Raw genomic sequence first — 26,087 nt, forward strand, 5'->3', positions numbered from 1 at the left:
CCTATGTTCTTTCTCAGGGTCTAAAGATTATCTGTGCCAAATTTCATCAAAATCGGTCCAGTACCTAGTTTATGCGTGAAAACCATACATACATACATACATACATACATACATACATACAAACCTTTCCTCTTTATAATATTAGTATAGATAAAATATGGTTTTCAAACGCAGGTTTACATTTAAACCATATAAATCTTATCATTAAAATCTCAGTTCAAAAGTATTTACAGTACTGATCATTCCACAATATTATTACAATTACAAATAAATAAAAAACACAATCAAAATCAGGATTATCTTTATTTCTGACATTGTAAATACATGGGAACTTTCATTATGCTCTTCTTCATTTTCACTTTCCCTACTGCCATCACCTGTGTAAATCATTTCATCGATTAATTCAATTCACCTTTAAAAACAAAACGAAGAAGGGTATGTAATAGCAGCTCTATATAATTCCACACAGAGAGAACACATTTTTGACTGACAGGCTACCGTCTCCTACTATAGACCGGGAGATACTGACACAAAATTTCGAGTCATTTGTAACAGGATGGTGGTTCTACAGGGGTCTTAGTACGCAATGACAAAAAGGAAAATGATGGTGTGAACGCTGGTACCGGTGGCTTAGTCGCGTGGGAGTTAGTCGAACTCGTCGGAAAATAGCGAAAGTCAAACGATTTGTAACAGTATGGCACTTATTTTTCCTGTAAGTTTGAGGATCAACGAATATAAATACAAAATTTCAAAGATCTAGGTGTTGGAAATTTTCACTTATATAAATTAATAATAAATTATTTTTTTAAGTATGACAGCACTTTTTCCCCCTACTAGAAGTATGGCAAATATAACAATGGTCACATTTTATCAAATACTCTCCAAAAATCCAAATGCAATACTGGTACAAAAAATTTGGCGAAATAAATTTTTTTGCAGATTTTCGGCGGTATGGCGACCATTTGGAATCGTCCGAAAAGTATGGCATGGCGATTTTCGTAAATGGCTGCACGACGATGGTTACCTGTGCAAAAGTTAGCCTGGTACAAATGGTTGAATAATTGTTTTATTTAAATCAACACATTCGCGTCGGTATGGCGGGCTGTAAGTCACACCGGAAAAGTATGGCATGACACTACCGCCTACTTCTTTTTTATGGGCTATCGGTAAATTCTAAAATTTTTGTGTTACAAATCGTTTGACTTTCGCTATTTTTCCGACGAGTTCGACTAACGCCCACGCGACTAAGCCACCGGTACCAGCGTTCACACCATCATTTTCGTTTTTGTCATTGCGTACTAAGACCCCCGTAGAACCGCCATCCTGTTACAAATGACTCGAAATTTTGTGTCAGTATCTCCCGGTCTATACCACCCGATTTGTTTTTGATTGTGTATGACCGTGAATTGACCTCTATTTGGATGCGATGGGGGAAGCGCGCCTGCGGTACGCCTGCGGTACGCCCGCGGCGCAACCGTGGCGTGCCGCCTCGTCGCCTTTCCAAAATTCTTTCATACAAAATGTATAAGAAGGACGTGGTGCAAAACAGATTCAAGAGGTGCGCTTATGGCACGCCCGCGCCCGCGCCGCTTGTGTTTGACCCGCGCCTTAAGTTTCATCTTTTAGAAAATAACTTATGTCTTATCGCGCTGGGATCTTACTCTATAAGTAACTGTCCGCTGAAAAAGCATTTACAAATTAAATTATTTCTGCTCTACATTTTAGAATGTGGGTATTTATATAATATCTAGACATTTTATTCCTTATAATATTATTCTGTTGTAACGAATTGAACTTGTCACCCCAACTTTCGCTGATCTTGATTATTTTAGCAACATAACTATAAGGTGCAAAAACTTGATATGCAGTTGACCATGAGTCTGAAAAGCTATAGTATATAACTTGCTAAAAAGTTTTAACGGTATCAGTAATAAGAAATTATTCCTATCAAAATGTTCTCAAAAGTAAGTTTTAAATAAATAGCAATTGTGTTTAATAAAATGAAGTGGATTATAGGTACTGCGGATTGTTACATATTATTTATTATTTTTCTACTTTAGGTATTTGTGGTTAGCGCTGTATTAGCAGTCGCTTCTGCTGGTCTGCTGCCGGCGGCCCACTACTCCCCCGCCGCCGCGGTCTCCTCCCAGAGCATCGTGCGCCACGAGCAGCCCCTTGCTGTAGCGGCCCGCGTCGCCTACCACGCCGCTCCCGTCGCCTACCAAGCCTCCCCAGTCGCCTACACCACTCCCGCCCGCTACTCGTCCGCCGCGGCTGTCTCCTCACAGAACATCATCAGACACCAACCATCCATCGCTGTCGCCGCTCCTGTCGCCTCCGTAGCTTACTCCTCCCCCGCCCGCTACTCCTCTGGCGCCGCCCTCTCTTCTCAGAACATTGTCCGTCACGGCGTAGTTGCCCCCGTCCAATATGCACAATACGCAGCTCCCGCTCGCGTCGCCGTCGCCCACGCCGCTCCCCTCGTCCACGCCGCTCCTGCTCATGTCGCCGTCGAGGAATACGATGTAAGTTACCAGTTACCATTGTTTGCGTACCTACCAGATTACGGGTAGATGAGCTGTGTATAACATTGTGAATCTTTGTACAGGCGCACCCCAGGTACGACTTCGCATACTCCGTAGCCGACGGCCACACCGGCGACAACAAGTCCCAGCACGAGAGCCGCGACGGTGACGTCGTGCACGGCGAGTACTCGCTGCTCGAGGCTGATGGCTCAGTGCGCCGCGTGGAATACACCGCTGACCCACACAACGGCTTCAACGCTGTCGTCTCCAACTCCGCGCCCGCCCACGCTGCTCCCGTCGCTCATGCTCCCATCATCGCTCATCACTAAATAAGTTTTAGTTAATAAATGTTATTTATTAAATATAATCTTACTTATGTCGTTAGCACAATAAAGCAAAATCTATGTGATAATTGAATCAACTTTTTATTTTTTTTCTTTATTTATCCACTTGATATTTATATTCAATACATATAACTACAAAACAATATGTTTTAAATTAATCAGTCTGTTCATCACTATCACTATCACTACATAGTATTTAAAACAAAGTCGCTTTCTCTGTCCCTATGTCCCTTTGTACGCTTAAATCTTTGAAACTACGCAACGGATTTTGATGCGGTTTTTTTTAATAGATAGAGTGATTCAAGAGAAAGGTTTATATGTATAATAACATCCATTAAATAGTGGAAAAGTACTGTTATTTTTGAGGTTTCTAATGTAATGTCGTAAATAATTACATTTTTTCCGCTTACATTGCAAACGCAGGCTGAACCCTACGAGTTTTATCAAAATAATGTACGAAGTATTGTACACATTGAAAAGGTCTACAGAAAAGTCCGTGATGGTATTTGTCTATCTCTTATGGATAACTCACAATAACTTTTGTCATTTACTTTTTACTACAAATAATGGTTAATTTTCGAAGCGATTTTAACCAATACAGCATTAATCCTTAACGAATTAAATACCTTGAATACATTGTTCATCTATAATATAAAAATCTATAATATAAAAATGAATCGCAAAATGTGTTGGTAATCGCATAACTCAACAACGCCTGGACCAATTTGGCCAAATCTTTTTTTTAAATGTTCGTTGAAGTTCAAAGATGGTTTTTACGGCGAGAAAAATTAGAATGATTGCTGGAAAAACCCTAAAAATCTAAGAGTTTACTGTAATGATTAAAAAATAATGATATAATATAAGTAATAAAGTTATTAGTTATCTTTAAAATTTAAGGGGACTCATGTTGAACGAATTCTACGTATATCGAGGACTTTTTAATTATTTTGAAGGTTTTAAATTAGCCATGAGAAGCATACGTATGTGATTGGTATGTGATTGGTATGTGAAAATCAGAAAATACGTGACTGAACTGACTGACATGCTTTGTCTTTTTGTTATTTCCAATAAGGGCCGATTTTTCAATGCTCGGTTAAAACTTATCCGTCCAATAAAGTATTACACGATAGTATTAAAATGTCACGTAAACTGTCAAATACGGACAATTAGAATACGTTTTTAAAATGGTAGTTTTATACATTATTCGACGAATAAGTTTTATCCTTGGTTTTATACAAGGATTGAAAAATCAGCCCTAAATAGAATAAAAATATTATAAAGTGCAAATAAAAATGGTTGTAATTGATATCTACAGCCAGATGCGACGCGGCAAATTTAAATATACACTACGGAATTAATAAATTATATAATCTGTAAGTCAAGTCAGAGTAATTTTTTCCTATTTTATCTTATTTTTAACACACTTATATTATCTTAACCTGTACGTTTGTATGCAACCGACTACTTAAGACTCAAATACCTATGACCCACTTTTAACGGACAGATTTAGTTAGTAGACCGTTACACTTATCAAAGGCCGGTGGGCGGTGACAATAAAATAATCTCATGAGTTTAAAAAAATAATAAAGAATAAACATTCTTTAAATTAGTTCTTCGTTTCTTTAAGGGCCGATTTTTCAATGCTTGGATAAAACTTATCCGTCCAATAAAGTATTATTCATAGGTTACACGCTCAGTCTGGCGTCAGTTCAGTCCATCAGTTTGATCCGGCTTAGACTGATGCCAGAATGATGGATGAAAAACATGGGTATTCTGAACCATCAGTCGTTCAACATATTTTAACTATAATATGAACTACTAATTAAGTTTGATGTAGAAAGCGTTACATTATTTCAGGAGAAATAAAAGTAGGCTTTGTATAAAACCTGACCTGTCGACCTTGTTCGTGTGCGGATTGATTTAGTATTTAAACGAAACTTTTTACAGCTTTTGTATCAGTTGTAGCAACATAATACAATAAACATGTTCTCCAAAGTAAGTTTAATTATTAATGGACTTCAAAAAAGGAGAGCGATCTCAATTTGGCTGTGTTTTAATTAAAAAAATTAAATATAATACAACTTTTATAATAAAAATATAGTTATACCAATTCATTCTTTTCAGATCCTGGCTTTGAGCGCCGTGCTGGCGGTGTCTTCGGCTGGTCTGCTGCCGGCGGCCCACTACTCCCCCGCCGCCGCAGTCTCCTCCCAGAGCATCGTGCGCCACGAGCAGCCCCTTGCTGTAGCGGCCCGCGTCGCCTACCACGCCGCTCCCGTCGCCTACCAAGCTGCCCCAGTCGCCTACGCCACTCCCGCCCGCTACTCGTCCGCCGCGGCTGTCTCCTCACAGAACATCATCAGACACCAGCCATCCATCGCTGTCGCCGCTCCCGTCGCCTCCGTAGCCTACTCCTCCCCCGCCCGCTACTCCTCTGGCGCCGCCCTCTCTTCTCAGAACATTGTCCGTCACGGCGTAGTTGCCCCCGTCCAATACGCACAATATGCAGCTCCCGCTCGCGTCGCCGTCGCCCACGCCGCTCCCCTCGTCCACGCCGCTCCCGCTCATGTCGCCGTCGAGGAATACGATGTAAGTTACCAGTTACCATTGTTTGCGTACCTACCAGGTTACGGGTAGATGAGCTGTGTAGGTATAACATTGTGAATGTTTGTGCAGGCGCACCCCAGGTACGACTTCGCGTACTCCGTAGCCGACGGCCACACCGGCGACAACAAGTCCCAGCACGAGAGCCGCGACGGTGACGTCGTGCACGGCGAGTACTCGCTGCTCGAGGCTGACGGCTCAGTGCGCCGCGTCGAGTACACCGCTGACCCACACAACGGCTTCAACGCTGTGGTCACCAACTCCGCGCCTGCCCACGCTGCTCCCGTTGCTCATGCTCCCATCGTCGCTCACCATTAAGTGCAATATAGATGTAATTCTAACAGTAATCCCTATTTATGAAAGTTTACTTAATAATTGCAGTTGGTTTAAGAATAAACTATAAAAATAGACTCATTTATGTTATTTTAATTACACCCACTTCATTTCCATATAAGGGCAAAAATTGCAATTTACAAGTTCTACATTAATTTTAGTTTTTAAATAATTTTTATTTTATTTTTTATTATATATGCATTCTAATCAATATTCAACATTATAATAATTACTAAATCTAAGTATAAATACTATTATCGTCCTTCCTGTAATTCTGTAAGTTGGTACATCACTTTGAAATATTGTAAATTTCATACTCACAATGTTTAATGTTTCTTGTTAATAATTGTAAAGCGTTGTTTATTTTAATTGAATTTATTGTAAAGAAGAGACTGCTTTATATTTAAAAACTCTTCTTCTTTCTTTCTTCTCTTTTTCTTGCCATTACTTGATGGATGAAGATAGTTATGACAAGAAGCTCTATCTAATATTAGTTAAGAAGTTATGTTGATGCATTTGTTTTAAAGTAAACTAAAAAAATTAGATACTTTCATTTGAACTGCTTTGCTAAAGAAAAAAAAATCACTAAATAGTAAAATACCGTTTACATTACAACAAAAATCTGTCCATTTATATTATATTTTACTAACTTGTGCTTATTTTTTCACAAACATATGACAAGTTCTAACTTATATAAAATTGAAACAAACATAACATACTTTTAAAAATTATAATAAAAATCAGATAAGTACACATAAGTTTTATTAGTGCTTTTTTATTGGTATAAAAGATCGTCTATTAATGTTGCGATTGAGCAAGAGCTTTGGCCACTTTTATAGCCTCTGCTTCAATTTGTTCCTTTGGTTTAGATCTGCTTACTATAGCATTGAAACCCTTCTGCGGGTCAGCTGTGTATTCAACTCTTCGTACAGTTCCATCAGCTTCAAGTAAAGAATACTCCCCTCGAACGATATCGCCCTCCCGCCTCTCTTGGTGCTGCTTGTTGTCACCAGTTTGAGTATCCACTACAGAGTATGCAAAGAGGTAATGTGGCTTCTCCTGAAATAAAATTGTTAAATCATATTGAATCTCTGTTATTGTTAATAATACCGTGAGATAAAAACTGGTAAAAGTGAGAATTTGTTTACAAACATTATATACAAATTTCAGCCTCATCTTTCTCTGTTAATTATATTGAAATAAAATTTTGAGGAATGTGAAAATGAAATTTTACCTCATGTTCCGGCTGAGCTTCAACGACGGCTTCAGGATTGACGTGTTGACGAGTTGCATATACCACAGGTTCCACATAAACGACTGGTTCTTCGTTTAAGAATACTATTTCTTCGATAGCACCAGAATATTGTAAAGGATCGGCTACAGTATATGGGTAGTTCGGAGCGGCATATTGATAGAATTGTTGCGGTAAGATGTTCGAATATAAATTGGGCGAAGGATATATTAAGGGAGCTGATTGATAAGCTGCCAAAGAGGATACGTGATTGGGTAAAATATTTGAAGGTACCTCAGGATAAAACGTGTTTAAAGGCGAAAAACGTGATGGTTGGATGACTTCTGCATATGACAGAGCCAATAAAGCACAAAAAGTAATTATCTGAAAATATAAAACACTAGTAAATTTCATTTTACTTTCACTTAGGACAAGTTAATTTTTAAGATTTATATGCAACTTACCTCTGAGATCATATTGGTACTTTTACAAACTAGAACTGATGCTCTGTGATGCATTGAACCAGCTTAAATAGTAACAACTGACAAAATTGAAAAGAATAAGGTAGGCATGTGAACAAATAATATTCTTTGTTTTAACTAAATTCTGTATACGTAACATCTATTACTACATGCATTACTGTAAATATCCCAAAAATGTAGTGTTCAATGTTTTGCTAAGTTCTATTGTACTATCTTTTGTAATGTTAAAATAGAACAATAACTGCATTCGTTCCAAAACGAATAGGTGAAACGTAGCAAATGATAGATTTGTAGCACATACATAAACACTTAGGGCGTTTGTCCACTACAAGGAATTTTACGGTCCGGCATTCCGATTTTTTACGGTCCGGTATGGCACGCCATTAATCTATATACTAGCTTGTGCACTATACGTATTTTTACTGTCCGACATTTTACTTTTCCCTATTCCGGATGGTTTTTTGTGTCTACGAGTCGCTGTAGGTATAATCGTTTTCGAATGCCCACTTGCTTGGATTTTACTGTTTTTACTGCATATGCCAATTGAAAGCAAGCTCTTGTTTTACTTTCTTTTAGTTGGCAATGAGATTTGTGAAGTCGGTATTGTTATTTTATATACATTGACCAAGCATTGACCTATAATTATTATCTAAGTAAGTGTTGGTAAGTTAAAGTTCAAGTGGGAATAGCTTTAGCTCCTCGTCACCGATTAAAATAAATAAGTGAAACACGCATTTTAAATCTCTTACGGAACTTTACTTTTTATTATAACGAAGTACATAATATAATATTTCACCTTCTATATTTTTTACTCGTTTCTTTTAAAATGCAAAAACAATCATTTATGATAGCATAATACCGCCAAACTTCCTTGAACTGTACCGCACTGATCCGAGTAAAGACGGACAGGTGCACAAGCAATTCATCGGTTTTTTCATGCCACACCGGACCGTAAAAAATCGGAATGCCGGACAGTAAAATTCCTTGTAGTGCACAAGCGCCCTTAAACATAATGTATTCTGATATTATTCATGTTGTTAAAGGAGAATATACTAATTTCACTTTACAGTCATTTCAATTTATTTTTTGCTCGTAGATAATATTATATGAAATAAAAATTATCAAATTATATATTTGATATTCAGTTCATTTAAATAAAACTGTATATATTTGGAAACTTAATCTTACAGCTACTTCAGCAAAGAATAATAAAAATTTCGAATTCTTGAGACAGATCTTGTATCGTAGACTAAATTCGTATTTAAATATTCTATCGTTTAAGGTTGTTTTTTTTTATTATAAGGTATATTTAATGTATTCATGAAAAGTTGGTAGTTTTTTTTGTAAAAAAAGATTGTTTTATTGTAAAAAAACTACTATGCTACACGAAGCTCTTTTCTTATTACATAATGATACATTTTTTATTTTCGCTATACTGTGTTCATTCACAATGAGCCCATGTTAATCAAATAAATTATTATATTAAAATTAATTTTAACATGTGTTACATGTTCCATAAACACGACTGCACCTAGCTTCTCTACTTTTGACTAAAGCTCCCGCCTACCTCTATAACAAACTCAAGTATGTGGATGACGGCAATCGGTCATATGAAACACGGGCGTGTATATATTATATACTCTCAGTTCCCAGAAATTACACAGCGGCTTTCAGGGGAAGCTTCACATACAGCGCTACTAGGTACTGGAATAACTTGCCTCCACCTACAAGAAATTGCAAAACACTGCACAACTTTAAATATCAATACAGAAAATTTGTACTTGCTGAATTTCTCAACCAGCCCTAATAGCGCTAAATGTATACGCTCATATTATTATGTATATTTATATGCGTATGTATATTTCGTTTTTGTATATAGATGTATAATATATTGCTTTTTTTTCTTTTAATTATAACTCACTTATTCTTTAACTTATACAGAATTTATCTGTACATATATATTATGTACAGGTAAATTCTTATCTATATATTATGAATTGTTAATATTAGGTATCTATTCTTTTATTCACCTAACCCAAAATTATTATAATAAACGTTTATGCTATTTATTTAACCACCCAAAAGACCGTTCTGGTGCTCCATGCGTAGCAAGTCGAGGGGATTACTGAAAACCGGCGCCTCTCCGCAAATTTTCATTAATTGTGATAATTACTGGTTATAATGTGATGTACATAAATGCATTACTTTTTTTGTTCATTAACAAAAGGGTTTATTTACTTAAAGCAGCACAATAAATAAAGTATTGCGTCCTGTGCGATATCCTGCCAATTTTTTTATATCCAATTATTGCAACTGTCCTAAGAGTCAGCTATGAGTGAATTAAAGAAAAAAATACAATATACATCCATACTAATATTATAAATGCGAAAGTAACTCTGTCTGTCTGTCTGTTACTCAATCACGCCTTAACTACTGAACCAATTTGCATGAAATTTCGTATAGAGATATTTCGATACCCGAGAAAGGACATAGGATAGGTTTTATCCCGGAAATCCTACGGGAACGGGTTTTTCTTTGAAAACGCGGGCGAAGCCGCGGGCGGAAAGCTAGTATAGCATAACTACTCCGCTCGCGGCTTCACCCGCGTTTTCGAAGAACAACCCGCTTAGTTCCCGTTCCTGTATGATTTCGGGGATAAAATGTAGCCTATGTATGTATGTCTTATTATGGGTCTTTACCTACATACCAATTTTCTTTGTAATTGGTTCTGTAGTATTTGCGTGTAAGAGTAACAAATATCCATCGATCTATCCATCCTCACAAACTTTTGTAGGTATTTATAAATTATAATATAATTATAGTAGGATTGCATTTTTTTGCTCAAACTTCAAATTTATTGTTAAATAATTTGTGTTCAAATGATATGAAATTTTCATCGTTCGTGTTATAATGTAATGCCTACCTATTTTCATCCTTAATATAAAAAAAAATCAGTTTTAAATTAAAAAAAATTATAATTTATAACCTTCGGTAGGTACTTAAAATAAAAACATGATTAGATTCGTGAAGTCTCAAATATGCGTTTTATTTAATGTTATACTACTCACACCATCGAGTTACTTTCAACCGTTATGAGTTAAATATGATATTATTTATATTCAACCACAGAATACATAATAGTAGCTAAACGCTAGCTGATTCAACGTTCATTACTAGGGAAAAAAATTAAAATTAAAATCACATAGATTTTGCTTTATTGTGCTAACAACATAAGTAAGATTATATTTAATAAATTACATTTATTAACTAAAACTTAATTAATGATGAGCGAGGATGGGAGTATGAGCGACGGGAGCGGCGTGGGCGGGCGCGGAGTTGGATACCACAGCGTTGAAGCCGTTGTGTGCGTCAGCGGTGTACTCCACGCGGCGCACTGAGCCGTCCGCCTCGAGCAGCGAGTACTCGCCGTGCACGACGTCACCGTCGCGGCTCTCGTGCTGGGACTTGTTGTCGCCGGTGTGGCCGTCGGCTACGGAGTACGCGAAGTCGTACCTGGGGTGCGCCTGCACAAAAATTCACAATGTTATACACAGCTCATCTACCCGTTACCTGGTAGGTACGAAAACAATGGTAACTGGAAACTTACATCGTATTCCTCGACGGCGACATGAGCGGGAGCAGCGTGGACGAGGGGAGCGGCGTGGGCGACGGCGACGCGAGCGGGAGCTGCGTATTGTGCGTATTGGACGGGGGCAACTACGCCGTGACGGACAATGTTCTGGGAAGAGAGGGCGGCGCCAGAGGAGTAGCGGGCGGGGGAGGAGTAGGCTACGGAGGCGACGGGAGCGGCAACAGCGATGGATGGCTGGTGTCTGATGATGTTCTGTGAGGAGACAGCCGCGGCGGACGAGTAGCGGGCGGGAGCGGCGTAGGCGACTGGGGCGGCTTGGTAGGTGACGGGAGCGGCGTGGTAGGCGACGGGGGCAGCTACAGCAAGGGGCTGCTCGTGGCGCACAATGCTCTGGGAGGAGACCGCGGCGGCGGGGGAGTAGTGGGCCGCCGGCAGCAGACCAGCCGAAGATACCGCCAACACGGCGCTTAATGCGATGATCTAAAATAAAAATATATTAAATTAAGCGTTGCACAAAACAAAACTTATATATATTCTTTTGTTTTTTTATGGAATTAAGCATGTTATAACAAAAAGTAATAAATTTACGTCTTACAATTACTTAAATTGTAAATTATAATTTAAATAATCTTATTTAAACACAGCAACAAGCTTACTTTGGAATACATGTTCGTTGTGATTAACAGCTTTTACTGATACTTTGTTCTTAAAAACTTTCGCTTAAATACTAAATAAAATTGCACTGGTTCAAGGTTTACAGGTTAGCTTTGCCAAATATACACGTAAAGTATGTTTAAAACAAATACTTTCTCTCTCCGCTGAATATGTTTCACTTTCAGTTCTAACTAAAGACATAAAAAAATTTTCGTTTTCGTAATTTTTCTTCACTAACTACTTTCTATGATCCTGAATTGCTACAATCACACATCCCTGGACACCTAACTTGCTTTTTCATTCATGAAATTACAGTTATGACAAAATAATGTATGTAAATTTTAAAGAATAGTAAAAAAATCGGTTACGAGGCAGAATTTATGATCAATTTTTTTCTATTCTTTGAAAATTTTTATTATAAAGCATTTGAATGCCATAAAATCAAAATATCAAATTCAAAATAATTTATATTGATAAATATCCATATTAAGTTCCACGTACACATCATTTTTTATTTTATTTTATAAAGGAGAAGAAGAATTGTAGTTAAAAATATACGTAAAATGCAACCAAATCCGTTGATTCGATTAAAAATTCTAAGCAGACCAAAGGAAGTAAGCGACTTTGTTTCATACTTTATAGAGATCTATATACATTTTTATAAGTTTTTTTGGTTTAAATAGTTTTTGTTTCTTCGTGTTCCGTACATTACGTTTACAATTATCTTATAAAGCCAAATATTATGTAAATGTAAATTGAGGTAATAACTTGATAGGTACTATAGTCATGAAATTTTAATAATTAAAATTAAAGATTTGCACTTTTTTAAATTCCTAATTCAATTAATATTGATCCTTCAGAAGCTCTTATCTGATCATGATAATATTTCAGTAAAAAGATACACTATTTAAAAGAAACATTATTCAATTTATTCTCTCCCTGATTAACCTGGGTGAAATGGGGACAAGAAGCTACTAACCAAATAAATTAAAAACGTTAATTATGCCATAACATTTTCGATTTTTTGTTGAATCGCAAATCGTTATAACGTTCTCAAAATGTCCGTTTGAGTAAAAATACAATAATTAACAAATCAATGATCACTGATCAAAATTAGTCCATACAATGAGACTTCACAGATAATCCAAATAAAGTCTTTGGAGTTTCTCAATATAGTCATAATAAATATATAATTAAAAATATTTCTTATTTTTTTATTTAAATGGTGACAATGATTTATCACAAGTAACAAATCATGCATTTTTACTAGTTGGGGCCGCATTATGACAGATTACGCCGTGAAATGAACTGACTGGCAATTGAAAAATTCATATTATGATCACAATAACCAGCCATGGTTAATTATGGTATTTATGAATTTTCCTGTCAGTTTAATTCTTGGCGTAAACTGATTATTGACTGGGAATAAGAGGTCCTGAAGCTTTAGATAAATCCCAATAGCTTTTACATGATATGTTGTCTCTTTACTTTATTAAATAACTAGCAATGCCCTGCGGTTTCACCCGCATAGATAGCGATATCGTGATAGTGAAAAGTCTACTATAGGTCGGACTATAGGTTTCATTTTTAATCACATGGAAATCACCTTCACCCCGTCCCGCACTACGGCCTGCTCATTGTATTGAACAGTATACCTTCTGTATATTTTCTGTAGATTGACACTTTTAAAAATTCGTTATATCTTTTGAATGGAATATCCAATTTTTTTCATTAAAAAAGTGTTTTGCTGGTATTGAAACAGTCTATAATAAAACATCATATTTTAATGGGATAAGGATTAATATATGTGTATGGATAACATGATTTGATTACTGTCGGCACTTCTATTTACTTTGAAAACGTAAAAAAGTTGTTGTAGTAACATTACTACTGAAGATGGACATATAGTATCCCGGACTTTCTTGTAGATATTGATCCATTCTATAATACCGTAGAACATTTTTTTACTATTTCCATAGGACATAATGCTACTTTCATAGTATTATGTCCTATGGAATTCTACTATGGGGCAGGGCAGCAGATATAGAAACTATATTTATCTTACAGAAAAGAGCCATTCGTTCTATATATAATTTACGTGCTCGGGACTCACTAAGAGATCTCTTTAAAAATACTGGTATCCTTACTGTACCATCACAGTATATATTTAATAATATTTTGCATGTACATACACAAAAACGCCGACTTACACACAAGAGTAGGAGATAGACACTGTTATGGCACAAGGAACAGAAATAGAATTGAAATGCCATTTTTCCGATTAGCTAAAGTTAAAAATTCATTTATGGGTCAAGGTATACGCTTTTACAATAGAATTCCTCATAATATTAAAGAGTTTAGTAGTTCTAAATTTAAAACTTATATAAAAAATGTACTAGTTCAGAGAGCGTACTACAGTGTTCAGGAATATAATATATGGACGATAAAAACCCATGGAGGGTTGTCGCGTAAAAACCACAGGACAGTTCTTTGGCATGTTATTATAATATATGATGTTACATATTATTATGTATTTTGTAAAATTGTAAAACTGACATGATTTAAAAAACAACTATGGAGTTTCTTGCCGGTTCTTCTCCGTAGATACTGCTTTCCGAATCGGTAAATTTTAAAATATGTAATGACGTGAATTTATATTTTTGGTTTTATGGCATTCAAATGCTTTATAAATATTAAATATAAATTTATAAAGAATAGAAAAAATTCGATCACGAGGCGGGACTCGAACCCGCATCCTTTCGCGCCATTCCGGGGCGAATGCCTGACCAACTCAGCCACTCGTGACCCGCCAGAGCAATCGAATTTATTCTATTCTTTCAGTTTTATGTGTCTGAAGGGACACACCGCGCGCCATCTATTGAGATGATTAACAACCATTTCAACCAATATGAAGCACTTTTCAGTGAATACAATATTGTAACGATGGAACACGACCTTTTTTGTTGAATTTATATTTTTGGTTTTATGGCATACAAATGCTTTATAAATATAAATTTATAAAGAATAGAAAAAATTCGATCACGAGGCGGGACTCGAACCCGCATCCTTTCGTGCCATTCCGGGGCGGATGCCTGACCAACTCAGCCACTCGTGACCCACCAGAGCAATCGAATTTATTCTATTCTTTCAGTTTTATGTGAGTTTAGTGGCTGAGTTGGTCAGGCATCCGCCCCGGAATGGCGCGAAAGGATGCGGGTTCAAGTCCCACCTCGTGATCGAATTTTTTCTATTCTTTATAAATTTATATATGTAATGACGTTTCAAAAGTGCTTCTATAAGAAGTCTAATTGAATAAATAAATGTTTGAGTTTGAGTTTGTTCTATCTTCAATAGGTTCTGCAGCGCACGCGATGACAGAAGTTTGATTGGGGAATTTTTTACACCTTGGGTTACATTATTGAATTTTTGGTAAGGATCTCTAATTTTTTTGAAAATGCAATTAATTTCACTTGAATCTTCTTTATATATATATAAAAATGAATCGCAAAATGTGTTGGTAAGCGCATAACTCGAGAACGGCTGAACCGATTTCGATAATTCTTTTTTTATTATATTCCTTGAAGTACGAGGATGGTTTTTATGTAGAGAAAACGTAAATATGTACCACGGGCGAAGCCGGGGCGGACCGCTAGTCTTCTTATATATAAAAATGAATCGCAAAATGTGTTAGTAAGCGCATAACTCGAGAACGGCTGAACCGATTTCGATAATTCTTTTTTTATTATATTCCTTGAAGTACGAGGATAGTTTTTATGTAGAGAAAACGTAAATATGTACCACGGGCGAAGCCGGGGCGGACCGCTAGTTTTATAATAAAGATGCAAGTATATAATTGAGAGTGTATAATTTTAGTAGGAGGAATAAATAAAATAAAACCAGATTATTGGTATTTGAAATAATTGTTTAATTTAACCTAGATTTTCCGAATTGAGTAGTGACTAGAGTTTTGAATCACTGAATTTAGTGATGAGCGACGATGGCATGTGCGGCGTGGGCGGGCGCGGAGTTGGAGACCACAGCATTGAAGCCGTTGTGTGGGTCAGCGGTGTACTCCACGCGGCGCACTGAGCCGTCAGCCTCGAGCAGCGAGTACTCGCCGTGCACGACGTCACCATCGCGGCTCTCATGCTGGGACTTGTTGTCGCCGGTGTGGCCGTCGGCTACGGAGTACGCGAAGTCGTACCTGGGGTGCGCCTGCACAAACATTCACAATATTATACACAGCTCATCTACCGTAACCTGGTAGGTACGCAAACAATGGTAACTGTTAACTTACATCGTATTCCTCGACGGCGACATGAGCGGGAGCGGCGTGGACGAGGGGAGCGGCGTGGGCGACGGCGACGCGAGCGGGAGCTGCGTATTGTGCGTATTGGATGGGAGCAACTACGCCGTGACGGATAATGTTTTGAGAAGAGAGGGCGGCGCCAGAGGAGTAGCGGGCGGGGGAGGAGTAGGCTACGGAGGCGACGGGAGCTGCATATTGTGCGTATTGGACGGGAGCAACTACGCCGTGACGAACAATGTTCTGAGAAGAGAGAGCGGCGCCAGAGGAGTAGCGGGCGGGGGAGGAGTAGGCTACGGAGGCGACGGGAGCGGCGACAGCGATGGATGGCTGGTGTCTGATGATGTTCTGTGAGGAGACAGCCGCGGCGGACGAGTAGCGGGCGGGAGCGGCGTAGGCGACTGGGGCGGCTTGGTAGGCGACGGGAGCGGCGTGGTAGGCAACGGGAGCGGCTGCAGCAAGGGGCTGCTCGTGGCGCACAATGCTCTGGGAGGAGACCGCGGCGGCGGGGGAGTAGTGGGCCGCCGGCAGCAGACCAGCCGAAGACACCGCCAACACGGCGCTAATAGCCAGGACCTATAGAAAAATTTAAGTCTATAGAGTCACGATACAGTGCTTTATGATAAATTTGTTATTGTCTTGACCACTTTAAGTGTAAAACAAATATATTTTGATCTATGTCCTATATCATAATTCACTACTAAGACGATACCAATATTTGATTCTTTTTTTCAGATTTTTTTTACTTACTTTTGAGAACATGTTTGTTGTATTGTACTGATTCGACTGATACATATTAATGATAAAATTGAGTTTATATATACTATGTACTTGCAACTTGAGTCCTTAATTGACAAGGCCGACCGGTCAGGATTTTTGCGAGACATTTTTTACGGCTTAACGCATTTCATACTTAACACTTTCTTAACCTTATTATGACAATCCTTTACTTCTGTACTGGTGCAAAGTTCATTCATCATATTATGCTAGTGATAAACCTATAAAGCCAAGAAAAAACTATAAAATAATGATGCTCTAATTGTCTTTATTTTTTTTTTATTTTTTACAATTCTGTTACATTGTAACTTGCATAATATATGGGAACCCAATATTTCCTGAAATAAAACAATTTTATTTTTATTATTTATTATTATTAACCATAATCAATTTTCTCCTGTGAAATTATCATTAATACGCATATTCAACTCATATTTAAATTATGTAAAAAAACTTTTCAAATGTTAACTTACCTTTATTTATTACTAGCTGTGCTTCGCGGTTTCACCCGCATTGCTCCGCTCCTGTTGGTCTTAGCGTAATGATATAATATTATAGCCTATAGCCTTCCTCGATAAATGGGCTACCTAACTACTAATTTGTTTTAAAAATTATTGTATCGTCACCGGTCCTTGAAAAGTATGTCAAAATGTAGGTCAAAATTGAGTCTATAGTCACTTACATACAAAATTACAAACAAACAGGTGAAGCTAGTAGGTAAAAATGCGGTTTAATATTTGGATGTAAATCATACCATTGAAAAAAAAAGTTAATACTTGGATGACCCACATATCGAGACATAAAACCTTGTACATACTTAAATAGTTATGGTACAAAAATATTTAATATGCTTCAGAATGTGTCTGTATATTTTTATTCACATAAATATGAGTACAAGACTCGGTGATCAAACATGTTTTTCCTGTCAATATGTCTGCCTTCTATATATTTTTCCGGCAAAATACTTAGAACGCATCTCCTAGTTTTAATGAGATTTATACTACATTGAGACTTACAACAACATTCAATACGAGATTCAAAAAAATATAGTTCATAATTTAAATTATTACTACAATCTAAGTCCGAAAAATCTCAGAAGATTTCATTCAACACCGGATAATATAAACTAAATACATACATCTCATATTACATAATAAATTCAACGTACCTAAGTATTTGAGGTCAGTAAGTCAAAAGTCAGTAAACTATCATTATGTTAATATATTTGAGTTCATCGACTCATCAATGAATGAAGATGAGTCACTGACCACAGAACATTGTGCCTCATCTTTCATGATTCCACGTGCGTTTTAAACCGGTCTTTCAATAATAACAATCATTTGTATGTAGTTATTTCATTATTTAATTATAGTATGATTGTAATCATTTACTTCATTCAGTACATAATAGTGTCACAGACCACAGTGTCAAGTATGAATTTTCGACAATGCAGTATACGTACGTACGTGCCTACGTAAAACGTAAAATATTTTTTTTTACGTTTTATCAAAGATTGTCTCTACAATGCATTTTAACAAGTAACATTTTAACAGGATTAAAACTGATATTAATTTATCTTTTGCTTGAATATGAGATAATGAATAAAGGAAAGTAATTTATAATGTTGGCGTAACAGCAAACGTGCTGTCGAATAATGACCTAGTTTTAAGGTCAGGGATAACAAGCCGAATATTTAAGCCTGTTCCGATCATAGTTATTACAATATATTTTTTTCTATTTATTAACAGAGCCAAAGATTTACGAAGGCTTTATCTATATAAGTGTTATGATTATCTTTAACAATATTCAATGCAGTTTATGATTTACAGCTGATAACTAGGTATTATTCTAATGTATAAATCAAAAATATATAAAATACTAGCTTTCCCGCCCGCCTTGTCTAAAACCTAATAAATTATATACTAAAACCACAGACTATTAATAATATACTGCTAAAACCTTAATCACTCTATCTATTAGAAAAACCGCATCAAAATCCGTTGCGTATTTTTAAAGATTACATAGGGGCAGAGAAAGCTACTTTATTTTATAATTTGTAGTGATGCATCATTTTTTCTGTTTCAGTAATTTAATACCCTAATACTAATAAGTAAATAATTATAATTTTGAATAAATATATTTAATTAAGAAAAAATTAAATAAAACAAAAACGTAGTCTTTGTATTGCATCATGAAACCTTTTAATACATTAAAATCAAAGTCTATACGAAAAGCTCTGAATGACGAAAACCTTAAAGTGTCTACAATCAATAAAAACAAAAAGACTCAATATGAAATTAATCAACCTAATAAAATAAGTTTTGCGTTAACTCCTTGACCTCGAACAACCTTTATTCAGCTGTCAGCAAATTATTTAGTTTATGCCCAATTGAACTAACGAACAATTATGAGAGCTGCACTCAATAATAAATAGGTACTTTAATAATTATAATGACGACCGCTTATTGAAAAATTCCACTATTGAAATATGAATAGGTACCGGTGTTCTCAGGACAAGTATATTTTTTCGTAATGTTTTTTTTTTAATTCCAATAAGGACATCTGAAATAACTTAAGTATGTACTGGAAAGAAACAATAGGTAGGAAGGTACGTATCACTACATAGTATAAAACAAAGTCGCTTTCCCTGTCCCTATGTCCCTATGTCCCTTTGTACGCTTAAATCTTTGAAACTACGCAACGGATTTTGATGCGGTTTTTTTTAATAGATAGAGTGATTCAAGAGGAAGGTTTATATGTATAATAACATCCATTAAATAGTGGAGAAGTACTGTTATTTTTGAGGTTTCTAATGTGATGTCGTAAAAAATTACATTTTTTCCTCTTACATTGCAAACGCAGGAGTAACCCTACGAGTTTTATCAAAATAATGTACTAAATATTATACACATTGAAAAGGTCTACAGAAAAGTCCGCGATGGCATATGTCTATCTCATATGGATAACCCACAATAACTTTTTTTTGTCATTTACTTTTTACGACAAATAATGGCTAATTTTCGATGCGATTTTAACCAATACAGCATTAATCCTTAACCAATTAAATACCTTGAATACATTGTTCATTTAATATAGATCTATATGGCCCTTTACACCGTATGATTTAAGTGAATATTTTCGAAGATATTACAGATTTAAAAATTGCGGGACGTAGCGTTTGCGGCGGTACCGGCCGGCCGCCCGCGGCTATCTTTATACCCGTACGAAGTCGGAGCGGGCCGCTATGTTTTTATATACAACGTTCACAGTTTTTCTGTAGTGTATTTAGTATTAGCATTGCACCCGTGCGAAGCCGGGGCGGGTCGCTAGTATTATATATCTCAAATTAACAATATAACTGACTATTTTGTGGCTAACAAGTACATAGTGATTTCATAGATACCTATAGGTAAAGCAATGGTAATCTTAAAAATAATGTTGCAAATTCACCAAGTTTTCAAACACAATAAACATTAGTGAAATACAGGCTGACGTAATTACGTGTATTACTAATCCAGTTATCATGATGAAATACTATGAACAATAGTGTTATTATTAGAATTAATATTCAAACAAATCAATTAATCTCATGAAGTCATCTCTAGTGTATGAATAACGTTAATTATCGTTCAGTCGTTAACGAAAGCAGTGTTAAGAAGTTATAATTACTCCGAAAGTACGTACACAATTGCTTGTATTGATACCAATTTATAATGATTATTATATAATATCAAAAATTTCTCTTTCTGATTAGAATATCTATATATAACTGACAAGAACAACTTCCGGACCACAGTTCCGATAGTGAAGTGCTGTGAAAATGTTTTTATTAGTAAGTTTTTGAGTTAATACGGACTATTATCAAATTACAATGCGTATGAAGATTGTACTACTTACTAGATAAACATTTATATTGTCTAATTAATGACTTTCAACTCTATGTTTCAGATAATCAGTGTATGGATCATAATTCCAGTGAATTCCGAAACATTTGAAGCTATTTCATACCAAAGTTACAACAGATATGACGTGCCTTTATCTTACGCATTCAAATCAGTTCATAAACATGGAGTTCCGAAGCGAAACATCAATAACATACAATACGCACCGTTGGTTTTAAAGCCCAAAGATGAAATTAGAGATACAGAAACGGATACGGTAGAAGACAATTACGAAGTTACTAATAGGTATGACAATGTTCGAAGTAAATTGGAGCCCCATGATTTTCAAGAAAGGATGAACAACAAACAACAGCAAATACCTGCCTTCGTGCCTGGATACAACTATCAGTTGAAATCTCCAAGAGTTATAGAAGATGAAAGAATATATAGCGAAAATAATTATAATGTGAGTTAATTTGCTTATTCTTATAGGTACCAACTTTTCAGGCATAATATAACTTCAATTCCATTTTAAAAATAATACATGCAACGCCATGCAAACTTACAATTTCATTTTTATGTCTATAATTTATACTAATACCAATTTCTACTAGCTTTCTATCAAGAAATATTAATTTCTTAGCTATGTATGACACAATAATTTTCTTATTAATTTCTAGGATAACAATGACCCAGAACATCTTCTGAATTATAAGAAATCAGAAACAGAACAAAGTGGTCGCACGCCTTTACCACTATTTGGAAATTCTAATTATAATTTCCCTGTAGCAGTGAATGTGGCACAAGAAATCAAACATGTACCTCATAACAATCAAGTTTATAGCAATGGAAACGGGTAAACTATGTTCTTTTTAATTTCTTATTATAGACACTTGTTTATTTAAGAGAACAAGAGGAATGCTACTGTTTTAAAACAGTGTGCGATATCACTAAACAGGGTGTAATCGTTAAGTGTGCACAAGCGATTATTCCGTAACTATTGCAGATATCAAAAAACTTTAAACTGATATCGAATGTACTTAACCTAATGAGTAAAATGGCCATCATAAATTTTTAAAAATAAAACGAGAAATATCCAAAAATGTTACATTAAACGCTCCCATACATTTTGTATTCATAGCAGATTTTCGAAGTGACGTCCTCATTGTGCAATACAATGAGGAGCTCTATTTAGAGTTTCAAAATGAATTTCCCTTCAAATTTGCGAAGTAATTTAAGCAGAAAACCAAAAAAGAAAGAAATAATTTGGAAAATCCAAAAGTGCACGCCTCATAATTTTTTTTTAATAAATATTTATTAATTATTATTTTTGTTTATTTAATAACAATTAAACCACATCGAATCAGACCCTGAAAAATGAAAGGGTTCTATTCCTGAGCATACTCAAGCGTAAGAGAAAAAAAAAGACTCGATTAGTAAAGTATTTCGGTCGCTATCGTGTTAACAAGAAAAAGGATCCGCACATACAGACACACGGACGTCCAAGACAGAACTTTTTTAAGCTGTTTTTTAACTAGTTTAAATAGCAAAAATGACATCAAAAATATCATGAACGTTAAAAATAGTGTTTTTTCTTAATATGTGTGTGTATGTATTATCTTACAAGTGCAATGTATGATACATAAAGACATTTTAAGTTTGAAAAATCAGATTTTTTTCCGCGAAGTGACAGTAGTACCCACCTCAACGCTTCGCTTATGAGGCGTGCAAAAGCTAAAATCTTTCATATTAAATGTACATGGGATATTCATTCATATCTCATACTAAATGTATGGGAGGGTTTCAAGGTAATTTATTAGATATTTCTCGTTTTATTTTTAAAATTTATTATGGCCATTTTTTTCATAAGGTTATGTACTTTCGATATCAGTATAAAGTTTTTTGATATCTGTAATAGTTACGGAATAATCGCCTGTGCACACTTAACGATTACACCCTGTATAAGAATCCCACTGCTATGTGATTCTTACATCGAGCTGTAGAACCAGATAATATATTATGTACATATTAAATTCTAAGCTTTAAAAATTACCCAAAATAACCAGTTAAATTTTTTATACTATTTACAGGAACATAAGGACTCTTCCAACATTGGAAAATGACAATATTCAGCCCTATATGCTCGTTAAGACGCCGCGCCTCCATCTGAACGTAGCTCGCGCGTATCGCTTTATTCAAGGCCCTCATAAGGCGCCAGCCAAACTAAATGATTTTAAACTGCAAAATTTATCATCTCAAAACAAAATGAGTGATCGGAAAACATATTTGCAACCAGTCCCAAACAAGCATGTCCATCTTTTACATCGGGTCCGGTAAAAAATATGAAATAATGTAATTAGAATGTAAGATAAATAATTTTTTTTTTTTTAATAAAACAGAGAATTTAATGAACGTGTTGTTTGACTTCACCCATCAATAATTTATGTGACTTTCATCTAAGACGTGCATCAAACCATGCTGATTTCTTCGAAAGATTGGGAAACGTATTCGCCACATGTACCCCAGGGCAAGGTCTATCACATAGAACTATGAGCCATTAGCTCATATATAATGATGCTTGAAACGTACCGAAATCATTCTTTGTGTGATCACACTCAAGATACATTCAATATGTTCTCCAAAGTAAGTCAATCTAATAGTTATTTTTTTTAAGCTAAGTTAAAACATTCTACATAATGTAGAAGATATTAATTAGAATTCAATTTTTTTCAGTTAATAGCTCTCTGCGCATTCGCCGCCGTGGCCTCGGCTGGGCTAGTGCCCGCTGGCGTGCACTACTCCTCAGCTGCAGCCGTCTCCTCCCAGAGCATCGTCCGGCACGACCAGCCCCAGGCTAAGCTGGCCTACGCCGCTCCCGTCGCCAAGCTCGCCGTCGCCGCTCCCGCTGTGTACCACGCCGCTCCCGCCTCTGTGTACCACGCCGCCCCCGCTGCCGTGTACCAAGCCGCTCCCGCCCAAGTGTACCACGCTGCCCCCGCCCCCGTCGCCTACCACGCCGCTCCCGTGCACTACGCCGCCCCCGTCGCTAAGGTCCTTGCTCAACCCGAGGAGTTCGTGAGTAACATTCTTATAGATTAACAAAATTTACAATTGATAAATATCGATCACATGATCTCAACTTATTCTCTGTATTTCAGTCTCACCCCAAATACGATTTCTCCTACGCCGTGTCCGACCCCCACACCGGTGACGACAAACAACAGCAGGAGAGCCGCGACGGCGATGTCGTGAAGGGCTCCTACTCGTTCCATGAAGCCGACGGCTCCATCAGGACCGTGGAGTACTCCGCTGACGACCACAACGGCTTCAACGCGGTCGTGCACAACAGCGCTCCCACCGCCGCCCCCGTCGTCTACAAGCAAGCGGCTGCTCCCGTCTACACCCATGCCGCTCCCGTCTACGCGCACGCCGCTCCCGCTCACCAATACTACCACTAAATGATAATTTAACAAAAACAAAAAATGTTGATTAATTATTTATTGTAATATAAAAGTACAAATATACTTACTGTCGTTTTACTTTTAATTGTTTTTAAATAACACAATGTGAAATATTATTGATAATTATTATTATCCTTCTTCTATTTTGGAGAGATTGATATTGTAATTTATTCATAATGACGAATTGCGACAACACGAGTTCAAATGTAGATCAACCTTCAGATAATCGAACTTAATTATTGATGCTAGACAGATTGCTTCATAGATTCGCAAACAAGTCTCAATAGACTAGAGGTCTAAATCGAAAAGATACATATAATTTATACGCTGTATAATATGAAAAAACTGACTGACAAACTTTGAATAATTTTAAAGAACTTGTACTCACCTCCAAAATTCCTATTTTTGGATATAATGCATCTACTAGTTATTATATATACCTAATTAAAATAAATTATGTATCACAAGCAAATCACATTTACATAATCAACAAGGTAAACTACAACACCCATATATATTATCTTAAATCAAATATGCATCATCAATGGTCAAGTAAAATTGTTATATTCGTTTTTAATTTGCTCAATTACTTCCAACCACGTGCTACAAATCTAATCTGATAGCCTATATGATACAGAAAGTATATATTTACAAAAGAATTTCTAATACCGTTGTCCCCATTTCAATACACGCAGGCATCGAAAGAAATTTTAACGTACATCGTACAGCTTTCGATCTTCCTGCGGGCGTGTCAGTCTTGCGTCCTGTAATAGCAACATGAAATAGTAGTACATAGGTAGATATTTCACTTGCATTTGTGTGCAAACCCGTATGGGTAGGTAGTTGTATAACTACCTATAGTTGTATGGTTTGTCTAAATCTAGATTGGCAACTGCGGCTGAAATTCCGTCAGGAGGAATATAGGTTAACTTTGAAAAAAAATTAAAAAAATACCAAACTGCACTTAATTTGTGTTCTTTATAAGATTTTATTTATCCAAGTAAAAAATTGGCAAGGTTTCAATTGTTACATTTATATATTTATTTATTTACGTAAATTTCTCCAATCACTCAGGTAGGATATTCAAATATCAGGATAGTAGTAGTAGAACATATTCGTTTTATACTAATAGAAGTGCAAAATTAAAAATAATTTTGGTGCGTTCATGATATCTAGACTAGGTACAACAAAACGCTACGAATTCAGCAACCCCGCTTTTTGGCTAAAAACAGATAAGCTAGAGATCTTGATACCTACCAAAAAAAAAACAAATTATATCCGCGTGGGCTTTATTCCGCTAAAATAAATGTACACCTTTTTACTTTTATCCTCTTTCGCAAGGGAACATAATTATGCTGAATATCGGGATGAAATGAATCCAATATTGAATAAAAAAATTAATAACCCATACCATACCAAGAAAACAATACCCAAATTACCAAGATTTATAATATTGTAAGTACATTATCTGTTAGACAGGTGCCAGGTACTCAGGTACCCAGAGAGCGAGCAGCCTCGCGAAACAAATGCATCGAGAAGCAGCTCGGTCAATGTGGATAAATAACTATAAAAAGATGAATGACAAAACTATTGAAGGCTGCTCGCTATGTGATGGTCTGTGCAATAGTTTTGGCATACATCTTTTTACTTGTTTCAGGCAGCATATTAATAGTTAAAAAATAAGAATAACTTAAAACTACGGCAAATTTTTAGAGCGAAACGTACCAAAATTTTGTTCTAAATATACAGAACATTTTTCAACCTATATTTTTATCGAATGTTGCTATTTATGTTTGTGTTTGCAAAAAATGCATTTTGACGACAACAACTAATTTTATTTTATTTTCACATTAACTAAATATTCAATTTAGTGAATTTTATTTTAATAACAAAACTA

The 26,087-nt window shown here is 36.1% G+C and overlaps 6 protein-coding genes and 1 non-coding gene across 8 annotated transcripts; 3 read left to right on the forward strand and 4 right to left on the reverse strand.

Moving 5' to 3' along the window:
• The first annotated feature begins 1,940 nt into the window (after positions 1 to 1,940).
• Positions 1,941 to 2,854, forward strand: LOC149904481 (uncharacterized). Its single transcript, XM_090107480.1, has 3 exons — positions 1,941 to 1,964; positions 2,061 to 2,525; positions 2,609 to 2,854. The coding sequence occupies exons 1-3, from the start codon at positions 1,953 to 1,955 to the stop codon at positions 2,852 to 2,854; spliced, it is 723 nt and encodes a 240-aa protein (XP_089963606.1). The 5' UTR covers positions 1,941 to 1,952.
• A 1,984-nt stretch (positions 2,855 to 4,838) lies between these two features.
• On the forward strand, positions 4,839 to 5,860 carry LOC149904482 (uncharacterized). Its single transcript, XM_090107478.1, has 3 exons — positions 4,839 to 4,864; positions 4,994 to 5,458; positions 5,546 to 5,860. Exons 1-3 carry the CDS (start codon positions 4,853 to 4,855, stop codon positions 5,789 to 5,791), a joined length of 723 nt encoding a protein of 240 aa, XP_089963604.1. The 5' UTR covers positions 4,839 to 4,852; the 3' UTR covers positions 5,792 to 5,860.
• Positions 5,861 to 6,540: 680 nt separating this feature from the next.
• On the reverse strand, positions 6,541 to 7,525 carry LOC149904483 (uncharacterized). The gene is made up of 3 exons (XM_090107485.1): positions 7,502 to 7,525; positions 7,041 to 7,421; positions 6,541 to 6,865 (listed from the first exon to the last, which is right to left on the reverse strand). Exons 1-3 carry the CDS (start codon positions 7,511 to 7,513, stop codon positions 6,605 to 6,607), a joined length of 654 nt encoding a protein of 217 aa, XP_089963611.1. The 5' UTR covers positions 7,514 to 7,525; the 3' UTR covers positions 6,541 to 6,604.
• Positions 7,526 to 10,736: 3,211 nt separating this feature from the next.
• On the reverse strand, positions 10,737 to 11,790 carry LOC149904484 (uncharacterized). The gene is made up of 3 exons (XM_090107479.1): positions 11,768 to 11,790; positions 11,127 to 11,591; positions 10,737 to 11,043 (listed from the first exon to the last, which is right to left on the reverse strand). Exons 1-3 carry the CDS (start codon positions 11,777 to 11,779, stop codon positions 10,798 to 10,800), a joined length of 723 nt encoding a protein of 240 aa, XP_089963605.1. The 5' UTR covers positions 11,780 to 11,790; the 3' UTR covers positions 10,737 to 10,797.
• Positions 11,791 to 14,493: 2,703 nt separating this feature from the next.
• On the reverse strand, positions 14,494 to 14,570 carry TRNAP-CGG (transfer RNA proline (anticodon CGG)). Its single transcript is given in 2 exon segments — positions 14,494 to 14,529; positions 14,534 to 14,570. It is a non-coding gene; the product is annotated as a tRNA-Pro (tRNA).
• A 1,110-nt stretch (positions 14,571 to 15,680) lies between these two features.
• Positions 15,681 to 17,024, reverse strand: LOC149904486 (uncharacterized). The gene is made up of 3 exons (XM_090107473.1): positions 16,822 to 17,024; positions 16,063 to 16,647; positions 15,681 to 15,980 (listed from the first exon to the last, which is right to left on the reverse strand). The coding sequence occupies exons 1-3, from the start codon at positions 16,864 to 16,866 to the stop codon at positions 15,747 to 15,749; spliced, it is 864 nt and encodes a 287-aa protein (XP_089963599.1). The 5' UTR covers positions 16,867 to 17,024; the 3' UTR covers positions 15,681 to 15,746.
• Positions 17,025 to 20,648: 3,624 nt separating this feature from the next.
• On the forward strand, positions 20,649 to 24,253 carry LOC149904487 (uncharacterized). 2 transcript variants are annotated; one of them, XR_016457276.1, is made up of 5 exons: positions 20,649 to 20,680; positions 20,797 to 21,195; positions 21,410 to 21,585; positions 22,820 to 23,372; positions 23,463 to 23,553. XR_016457276.1 is itself a non-coding variant. In XM_090107475.1 (3 exons), the coding sequence occupies exons 1-3, from the start codon at positions 23,361 to 23,363 to the stop codon at positions 24,185 to 24,187; spliced, it is 654 nt and encodes a 217-aa protein (XP_089963601.1). In that variant the 5' UTR covers positions 23,311 to 23,360; the 3' UTR covers positions 24,188 to 24,253. The 2 variants fall into 2 exon arrangements, 1 of the variants encoding a protein (XP_089963601.1); XM_090107475.1 differs by lacking the exons at positions 20,649 to 20,680; positions 20,797 to 21,195; positions 21,410 to 21,585 and adding an exon at positions 23,888 to 24,253 and having other exon boundaries at positions 23,311 to 23,372; positions 23,463 to 23,804.
• The last annotated feature ends 1,834 nt before the right edge of the window (positions 24,254 to 26,087 follow it).

The sequence above is a fragment of the Colias eurytheme genome, chromosome 11 (genome assembly GCF_061535395.1).
Source record: "Colias eurytheme isolate Ceu_HAF_F1 chromosome 11, ilColEury1 Martin Lab GWU primary, whole genome shotgun sequence".
NCBI lineage: Eukaryota > Metazoa > Arthropoda > Insecta > Lepidoptera > Pieridae > Colias > Colias eurytheme.

Bases quoted from the DNA above. Each gene is read 5' to 3' on its own strand.
- LOC149904481 (XM_090107480.1), top strand. The intron at 2,526-2,608 runs GTAAGTTACCAG...ATCTTTGTACAG, and splicing joins TCGCCGTCGAGGAATACGAT to GCGCACCCCAGGTACGACTT.
- LOC149904482 (XM_090107478.1), top strand. The intron at 5,459-5,545 runs GTAAGTTACCAG...ATGTTTGTGCAG, and splicing joins TCGCCGTCGAGGAATACGAT to GCGCACCCCAGGTACGACTT.
- LOC149904483 (XM_090107485.1), bottom strand. The intron at 6,866-7,040 runs GTAAAATTTCAT...ATTTTATTTCAG, and splicing joins AAGCTCAGCCGGAACATGAG to GAGAAGCCACATTACCTCTT.
- LOC149904484 (XM_090107479.1), bottom strand. The intron at 11,044-11,126 runs GTAAGTTTCCAG...ATTTTTGTGCAG, and splicing joins TCGCCGTCGAGGAATACGAT to GCGCACCCCAGGTACGACTT.
- LOC149904486 (XM_090107473.1), bottom strand. From the start codon at position 16,866: ATGTATCAGTCGAATCAGTACAATACAACAAACATGTTCTCAAAA. The intron at 16,648-16,821 runs GTAAGTAAAAAA...ATTTTTCTATAG, and splicing joins CAACAAACATGTTCTCAAAA to GTCCTGGCTATTAGCGCCGT. The intron at 15,981-16,062 runs GTAAGTTAACAG...ATGTTTGTGCAG, and splicing joins TCGCCGTCGAGGAATACGAT to GCGCACCCCAGGTACGACTT.
- LOC149904487 (XM_090107475.1), top strand. The intron at 23,805-23,887 runs GTGAGTAACATT...TCTGTATTTCAG, and splicing joins TTGCTCAACCCGAGGAGTTC to TCTCACCCCAAATACGATTT.